This window comes from Chrysochloris asiatica, unplaced genomic scaffold, assembly GCF_000296735.1.
Source record: "Chrysochloris asiatica unplaced genomic scaffold, ChrAsi1.0 scaffold00008, whole genome shotgun sequence".
Classification (NCBI taxonomy): domain Eukaryota; kingdom Metazoa; phylum Chordata; class Mammalia; order Afrosoricida; family Chrysochloridae; genus Chrysochloris; species Chrysochloris asiatica.
Window position 1 is genome coordinate 21,268,846 of NW_006408526.1, and position 8,156 is coordinate 21,277,001.

At 37.0% G+C, this 8,156-nt stretch overlaps 1 protein-coding gene across 1 annotated transcript; it reads right to left on the bottom strand.

Annotated features, from left to right (window-relative positions):
* Nucleotides 1-1,214: 1,214 nt before the first annotated feature.
* On the bottom strand, nucleotides 1,215-7,897 carry BTG4 (B-cell translocation gene 4). The gene is made up of 4 exons (XM_006833964.1): nucleotides 7,725-7,897; nucleotides 7,147-7,284; nucleotides 6,016-6,214; nucleotides 1,215-1,406 (listed from the first exon to the last, which is right to left on the bottom strand). Exons 1-4 carry the CDS (start codon nucleotides 7,895-7,897, stop codon nucleotides 1,215-1,217), a joined length of 702 nt encoding a protein of 233 aa, XP_006834027.1.
* Between the last annotated feature and the right edge of the window lie 259 nt (nucleotides 7,898-8,156).

Sequence of the window (8,156 nt, forward strand, 5' to 3'; positions counted from 1 at the left end):
TGATGGTAATCGGGCAGACAGAAAGTAGGGAGAGGAGCAGGGAACCTCATTGTTTAGAAGACACTGAACTTTCTGTTAAGGGTGATGGAGAATTTTGTAACTGGTTAATGGTGAAAGTCACACAACATGATGAGAATAGCTAATGTCATTAAATTGTGCAAGCGAGAAAAGATTAATGTTTTCTTGTATATATATTTACTACAATAAAAAATAACACGAAAAATGAGGGGGCAAGGAGGAATTAAAATGCTAGCTTTCATAACATAATCAATACTATATAAAATTAAATAAAACTTTTAAGGACTGCTCCATTATTTAAATGATTAAGAGGTTCTTTAGGAAAGAAATACTTTATGGTACAGAATTTATATAAGTAGCTCAGCAATTCTTTCAATTTCACTTTAGGATTTTTTATTGTGTTGCAGTCAAATAAATTAAACTGAATCTTTTATGAGTAGCTTCTCTAAAATGGCTTGTTTGCCTATTAGTCCTTACAACCATGTATCTACATAGGATAACTGAAATAATGTTCATCATTGAATGATAATGATAATTTCTGGGTGGGAAGAAATATTTCCTGTTTAGCTTGAATTCTTAATGAGTATGTAACATTGTTACAGAGCACATCATAATTATTAAGCCTTTTGAGAAACCATAAAATGAATCAAATTATTTAAAAAGATAGATAAAATTTCTGTTTAGGTTATCTTTAAAGAAGAATTATAAGAATAATTTTCAAACAAGGTCTTACAGGAAAACAATGATGGAAAGTAATGAAGCAGTAACCAGAATGCTATATTATCAGTATCCATCTTCCCTAAATCAAAATGGCTAATGAGTTCAATACAAACACAAACTTTTAAAAACTATCTTGTAATATTAAAATATATATATATATAAAGGATTAAAATCACAGTCCGTTTATTTAATTGTTACTTTTCATAATTAGCTAAATCTTGTCACAGGTCAGGATCTTCATTATATTAGCTTATTGGCTTCGTTCATTAGTGTTACATAAAACATCATATAAAATTTCACAATTAAGAACAGAGTCTGTATAAAGGGCTTCACCATTGTGTACTACAAATCCCTAATGTGGAATTAAAATCCCAGAGAAAATCCCTATTTTTTCTGTTCCAGGGACCTCTAAACCTAGACTCATGTTAGTTTTAAACAGAATGAATGCACTCCTCTGAGCCCTGCCCACCTCAGACTTAGTCACAGTTTCGTCTGTTTGTGTTGACCCAATGGTACCTATCTACCCGGTGTCCTACCAACATAGGAGCAGTCCTGTAGCTCTTACGTGACATATAAGCCTCTCCTAGGAAGCTGACATGGCCGACACTCATATTCTTTTTGCGGGGGATTTGGAACCAAGACTGAAAGTGCTGTTTCAAGTTTTCAACCTGGAAAGAAAGGAAGAGTACAAAGATCTTTAAAGTAATAAGGTAGTCCTGCTGTGGCCGTGTAGGATAAGCACTGAACTGCTAACCAAAATGTTGGTGGTTCAAACCCACCTGTCATTCCCTGGGAACCTTATACAGGATAACTGAGACATTATTATGCAACAACAAATCCCTGAAGTCCCTGGGTGGTTCAAATGGTCAACATGTTCCATTAATAACTGAAAGGTCCGAGGTCTGAGTCTACCAGAGGCACTTCAGAAAGAAGGTCTGACCGTCCGCTCCTGAAAAAAGTCAGTCATGAAAACCCTGTGGGGCACAGTTTGATTATCACACACATGGAGTTTTTCCATGAATCAGAATTGACTTGAAAGCAATGGGTTTGGTTTTGTGTGTGTGTGTGTGTGTGTGTGTGTGTGTGTGTGTGTGTGTGTGAAATTATTAAAGATTAAATACAAGCACGGAATTAAAGGAGCTCTGGTAGCGTAGTGGTTACGAATCGGGCTGCGAACCTTAAGATCAGCGGTTCGAAACTACCAGCCGCTCCGCGGGAGAAAAATGAGGCTTTCTACTCCCGTAAAGATTTACACCCTCGGAAACCCTATACAGGGTTGCTATGGGTCGGAACCGACTAGATGGCACATAACAACAACTTAGAAATTAAGACTTTTGAAGTCTCTTTAAAAAATAAAATCAAATCAAACAATGTAGTTAAGTGCTGTCGAGTCAGTTCTGACTCATAGCGACCCTGTATAGGTTTTCCAAGGAGCAGCTGCTGGGTTTAAACTGCCAACCTCATGGTTAACAGTCCAGTGCTTATCTTACAGTGCCACACCAGACCAAACAACAGTTTAGCATAACTAGTACATAAAAATGTCTGTCTTGAGCATTATACCCTTTTTAGAACTATCTATATGGGGTCAGGAGTCCTGGTGTGGCACTGTGGGTTAATGCGCCAGACTGCAAAGCCATTTGAACTGCAAGGTTGGCAGTTCAAGCTCACCAGCTGCTCCTAGGAAACCCTAAAAAGGGTCACTATGGGTTGGAACTGACTCGACGGCATTTAACAACAACAACAACATATGGGGTCAAGTTGACAGCAGTAACTGGAAACATTAGTTAGGAACCTTAGAAGGCAGTGGATTTATGTTGAAGGGGAAGAACAACTTAGGAGAGAGGGCAAGAATGGTTACACAATTGGAAGAAGGTAGTCAATGTCACTAAATGGTACATGTAGAAACTGTCGGGTTGATATGTTTTGGGTTGATATGTTTTGCTGTATATATTCTCAACAGCAAGAACAAAATATTTTTTAAGAGGCTGTTAAATGCCAAGGAGTCTATTTCAGCTCATAACGACCCTGTATAGAGTTTCCCAGGAGTGACTGGTAGATTTGAACTGCTGACCTTGTGGTTTGCAGTCCAATGCTTACCTAGGAAGCATATGTTAATAAAAATCAAAACCGATTTAAAAAAATATTTTTTTAAACAACTTCAGAAGAGTGGGTAGCATTTTTTTGGGGGGTGGGGGTGGGGTGGGGAGTAAGTCACTTCATTCAACTAGTTGGCACCGAGTTGTTTCCATTTAATGGATTAATGGTAACCCCATGACTATCAGAGTGGGACTGTGTTCCACAGGGTTTTCAGTAGCTGATTTTGTCAGAAGTAAATCACTAACCAGGCCTTTCTTCAAAGGGGACTTTCAGTTAACTGTGAGTCTGTTAACCATTTGTACCAGCCAGAGACCAAAGTCACTCCATATCTCTTACCAAAAGTAATTCTTTAATCTGACTAAATGTTTTATTTTTTAAATATATATATATTCAAATCTGAGTACAATCTTGGGTGTGGCACTATAGGAAAAACACTGGACTACTAACCACAAGGTCAGCAGTTCAAACTCATCAGCTGCTCCTCAGAAACCCTATACAGGGCTGCTATGAGTTGGAACTGATTTAACAGCACTTAACATGACAATGGTTTAAAATATTCTGTCCTATGAAAAACTTGGATCCTGGTGTGATGCTATAGGACACTGGACTATTAACTACAAGGTCAGGGTTCAAACCCACCAGTCACTCCTCGGAAACCCTATACAGGGTCACTATGAATCAAAACTGACTCAATGGTACTTGACAATGAAAACCCTATAATAATAATTAGGGCCTCAAATGATAAGAAAAAAATTCATAATAGACAGTAAGTAATTGTCAAAATATTTGGAATTTTTTTTTTAAATGTTGATAATAGATTTTTATTATAGATACCATATAAATAGGATACCATTTTTTAATCAAGTTATCAAATCTCCAATTCTGGGGGCAGGAGAATGATAAAATATAAGCATTCATATAGGTCTAGTGAGACTACTTATACTTTTTAGAAGTTACTTTGGCCATATATTAACAACCAAGTAATCCATGTCTAAGAATCAAATTACAAAATAACTTAAAATTCAGACATTTCTGTACACATTTTAAGTTTACAACACAATAATGTGGAAAGGATCTAGATGTCTGCCAATAAGATCAAATTAGAAGAGAAACAAAGGAACATTAAAATGTTAACTAGTTGAATTATAAGTAGTTGAATTACAATAGAATTTTTATATATGATTAAATTACATCAGTATTTTAATATAAATTGCATTATATTTTAATATGTATTAAAATGTTATTGTAATGAAGAATATTTCTCAACCTATACGTTGTCACCACTATTGGCTCATGAAGTCAGTCTAGGTCGTTGAAATCATCAGTATATAAAGGGACTGCAAAAAGTTCATGGTCAAATGGAAATTAAAAGATAATAGAATTTTTCCATGAACTTTTTGAAGCCTCCTCATAATTTAATAGGAAGTGTTGGGGGTTATTATACCTAGTATGCAGTTTCTGTAGCTGCTAGGTGCCGTGAGTCGGTTCTCATAGCGACTCTACACAGGGTTTCCAAGGCTGTAAATCTTTAAGGGAGCAGATTGCCTCATCTTTCTCCCACAGAACCGCTGGTAGTTTCGAACTGCTGACCTTGCAGCTCGCAGCCCAATTTGTAACCACTACACTACCAGAGCTCCTTATACCTAGTATACTAGGTAAGTATTCTTTCATAAAACCTCTTTCTGAAATTTAGGGAGATATGTGTAGCCACTGGGGACTAGAGCCAAAAGTGAAGCAGCTAGCTGATCTAAGGTATGAGGAGGCATGTGTGAACTTCCAAGCTTGCAGATAGTATTCATTTGAACTAGCTTGGATGGTTAGCTGACCAGAACTAAATCAGATGGAGATGAAGAAGCTTGTTACTGTGAGCAAGAATTTGCTACAATTCAATAAACTGGACCTTTGCTTATGGATGCAGTTGCTCAAAATTCCAACTGAAATGGTAGGATTCTACATATCAAGCATCAAGCTCATTTCCTTAGTGTAATGGGTTGATGTTATTAAGTGCCATCAAGTCAATTTCAACCCACAGGATTTCCCAAGAATGGCTGGTGGGTTTGAACTGCCGACCTTTTGTTTCAAACTAACCTTGCAGTCCATCACATTATCCTCCTGTAGTGCCACACCAGGACAGCACTGGGTTAATAGCTAATGTCTAAATTGACCATCCCTATAAAAAATGGGGGTGCTATAAAGGCATGAAGTCACTGGCTTACAAGATTTCATGAGTGTGCTTAGTTTCAGAATGAGGAGGGTAACGTAGAACCCCCACTGAATAGTTTTCCTCTTTTCCAGATGGATCTGGTGAAAGGGTGGATCTGGTGAAAGGGAATGGAAGGTGATGGTGATAGGACTTTATGATTCAAATGTGAATTGTTAGCAGGTTTAATCGTGATTGCCACAATTGTATTTGTAGAAGATGTTTACAAGTGGAGAGTAATTAATCTTTCATTTCAGAAACAAAGACTGACCGCAGGACCATCAAGAAGGAAGAGCATGAGTGGAGCATTAAATCCTAACCTCCTAACCAGAAGAGAAACAGCAGAAACAGAGGCAGAGGCAATAGCATGGAAAGATAGCAGCTTCCGGCTCTAAACCCATGGAATGAGACAGGCTGTGTGCCTGCAGGCAGGCTTACAAAATGTGTCCTGTGGACATTTAAATGAATGTATGTTTTTTCTTTTGTATTTGTAAAAATGTTTTTGCTTTTTTCATTTGTGAAAAATAAGATGTAATTGTGACAGGAAAAGGAGTGTAAATCATTGAGATGAAACAAAGCTTATGATTGGTTGAAAGCAAAGTTATGATCTTGCAGGGGGGGGAACAAAAACATCTTTCATGTAAGATACATATCTGTGGGCTGTATTTAAAACATTTTTATTAAAAATTGTGATGATTTGCAGAGCGTCCATCTTTTCTGGATATTTCACTTTTTCTACAAGTGACATGTTATTTTTTACTGACAAAAAGAACAAACATGAATTTGAATATTTAAATCTGAAAGAGTTTAAGCCTATACAAATGACCTTTTACTTAAAATATTATATGAAGAAATAGCACTATACAATACTCAGCCAAATTGAAAGAATACAGACATTTCTTTTCATATCCTATTTGTTTTTGTTTTGAATAAAAAAAAAAAAAGAGAGAGAGAGAGAGAAGGACTAGAATACACTTTACCTGATAAATGCTGTTAGGGTTGCTGACCTTAGGAATTATCTGGGGTTCTTTGCTACAACTTTCATCATCGGAGTTGGTGCCAGAGGAGTAGTCTAATGTGGCTCTATTAACAATCTTATTAATTCGTTGAGATAGTTCCCATCCCTCCCATCTGTTTTTAAAAGAAGCAATTGTAAATGGCTGGCTTTTCTCACCATACCTAAGTAGGAAAATTGGAAGAAAATTAGAGTATTCATTAGAGATTCAACTTCTCACAGATTTTCTCTCTGGAGACAACTCATAAACTTAGGAAAAGAGTTCATCAAAAGGGATAAATCTATAAAGTGGAAATAGCTTGACAGCAAAACAAATTGAGGGACACTTTGACCTCTGACTACCACATTGTCATAATGAGGGTATTCTGTAAGAGCTATTTTGGCTAATGGTACCATAGTGGTTACAAGTTGAGTTGCTAACTGAAAGATAAGAATTTCAAATCCACCAGCCACTCCACAGGAGAAAAATGAGTCTTTCTGCTCCAATAAAGATTTACAGCCTCGTAAATCCTGTACAGGGTCGTTATGAGTCGGAACCAACTCTGCAGCACACCACCACCACCCCCACCATTCAGAAAAAGACTAGACCTTTTTGATTAAACTAATGGGCTGACTTTCCCATTGGTATTGCCTAAAACACTTAAAGTTATAATCTGTAGTTCATCATTGAGTGTAGTGGTTAAAGTTAGATTTCAGATATCATTTTAAAATTTTGTGCTTCCTATTCCTAAAGGAATTCTTCATTGTGTAAATTTGCATCTGAACTCTTAACTAACCAGTGTCCTCAGTACTAATCCAAGGTTTCAGAGCATCATTTTTCATAAAATCTATAAACAAGTTGCCATTGAGTTGACTCTGACTTTTGGCAACCCAATGCATGTCAGTCACATGGGTTTTTAATGGCCGGTTTTCTGGAAGTAGGTTGTCAGGCCTATCTTCAAAAGCACTTCTAGGTAGATAGCCAAGTGTGCTGTTTATATCGCCAAGTGTGCTGTTTATACCGCCTAGGGACTCCCACAAAGGTCAACAAGGCTGACTTAAAATTTTGAGGTGACCACAGCTCACCAAGCTACCAATTTCCAATGAGGTTACTCACCTACAGCACACTTCAAAGGGATCTACCCATATGGTCATCTCCTTTGGAAGTCCCAGATGAGAAAAATCCACATTGCTTTCAGCACAAGCCCTTTCTAGAATGGGATCTTTATTCTGATAACTGTTTATCCTGATACACCTTAACAAGGAAAGGGAAACAAAGATGGCAAGAACTTCAACAGGAGTAACAAGTTGTAGACAGATTGCTCTAAGGCATTCAGTGCTCTACTTCAACTCCCTCCCCCCATCACTGCCCCACCCCCAGTTTTACAAACAAAATTAAAACATTATACAGTGACTCAGAATGTGTGTTGTATCACTAACTCACACAATTCACAAATGCTCCCTGCAAATCTTTCATGGCTAACAAATGAAAATCATGTGATCCATCTCACATAAGGGGGTTTATTCTATAGTTTCTATAGTTTCCAATTGCAATGTCACCTACGACATCTTCTGAGTTTGGGCCCATAAGACTTCAGTTACTTATATAGATGGAGAACAGAATCATTGTGTTTTCCTAGCAAATGGTCACCTGGTTGTTAACTTCCCTTTTATAAATAAATTACTAACTCTCACCTGAAGGCTTGCCCTTTTGATGGGCAATCAGAATGCCAGTGATTTCTGTAAGTTTCAAACAAAATTATCATCAGTTTTTCTGCAAAGTCTTGTATTTCCTGTTTACTCAGTTTCTCATGTTTTTTTGCCAACCTCTTGATAAAGAAAACTGTGGTTGCAATTTCATCTCTCATGATTCAAGAAAACCAAAGATCTATGAGGAGTTCTGCCAACCATTAAAAGCAAGAAGAAATTAAAGAGAAACAAGGGTTTCGCTTATTATTAACATTTAATTGTGTCACCTGGAACTTTTACATTTCTTAACTGGGAAGCAAAAATCTTTTACTAGAAAGAAGTCCTTAGAGAACGAACTAGTCCCATCAACACCATCAGTCAACAAAACATTTTACTAAGGAACCAACTCCTCAACCAACCAGTTTTAAAAGTTTTTTC

Bases quoted from the DNA above. Each gene is read 5' to 3' on its own strand.
- BTG4 (XM_006833964.1), bottom strand. From the start codon at position 7,897: ATGAGAGATGAAATTGCAACCACAGTTTTCTTTATCAAGAGGTTGGCA. The intron at 6,215-7,146 runs GTGAGTAACCTC...TTTCCTACTTAG, and splicing joins CCCTTTGAAGTGTGCTGTAG to GTATGGTGAGAAAAGCCAGC. The intron at 1,407-6,015 runs GTAAAGTGTATT...CTTTCTTTCCAG, and splicing joins ACCCTAACAGCATTTATCAG to GTTGAAAACTTGAAACAGCA.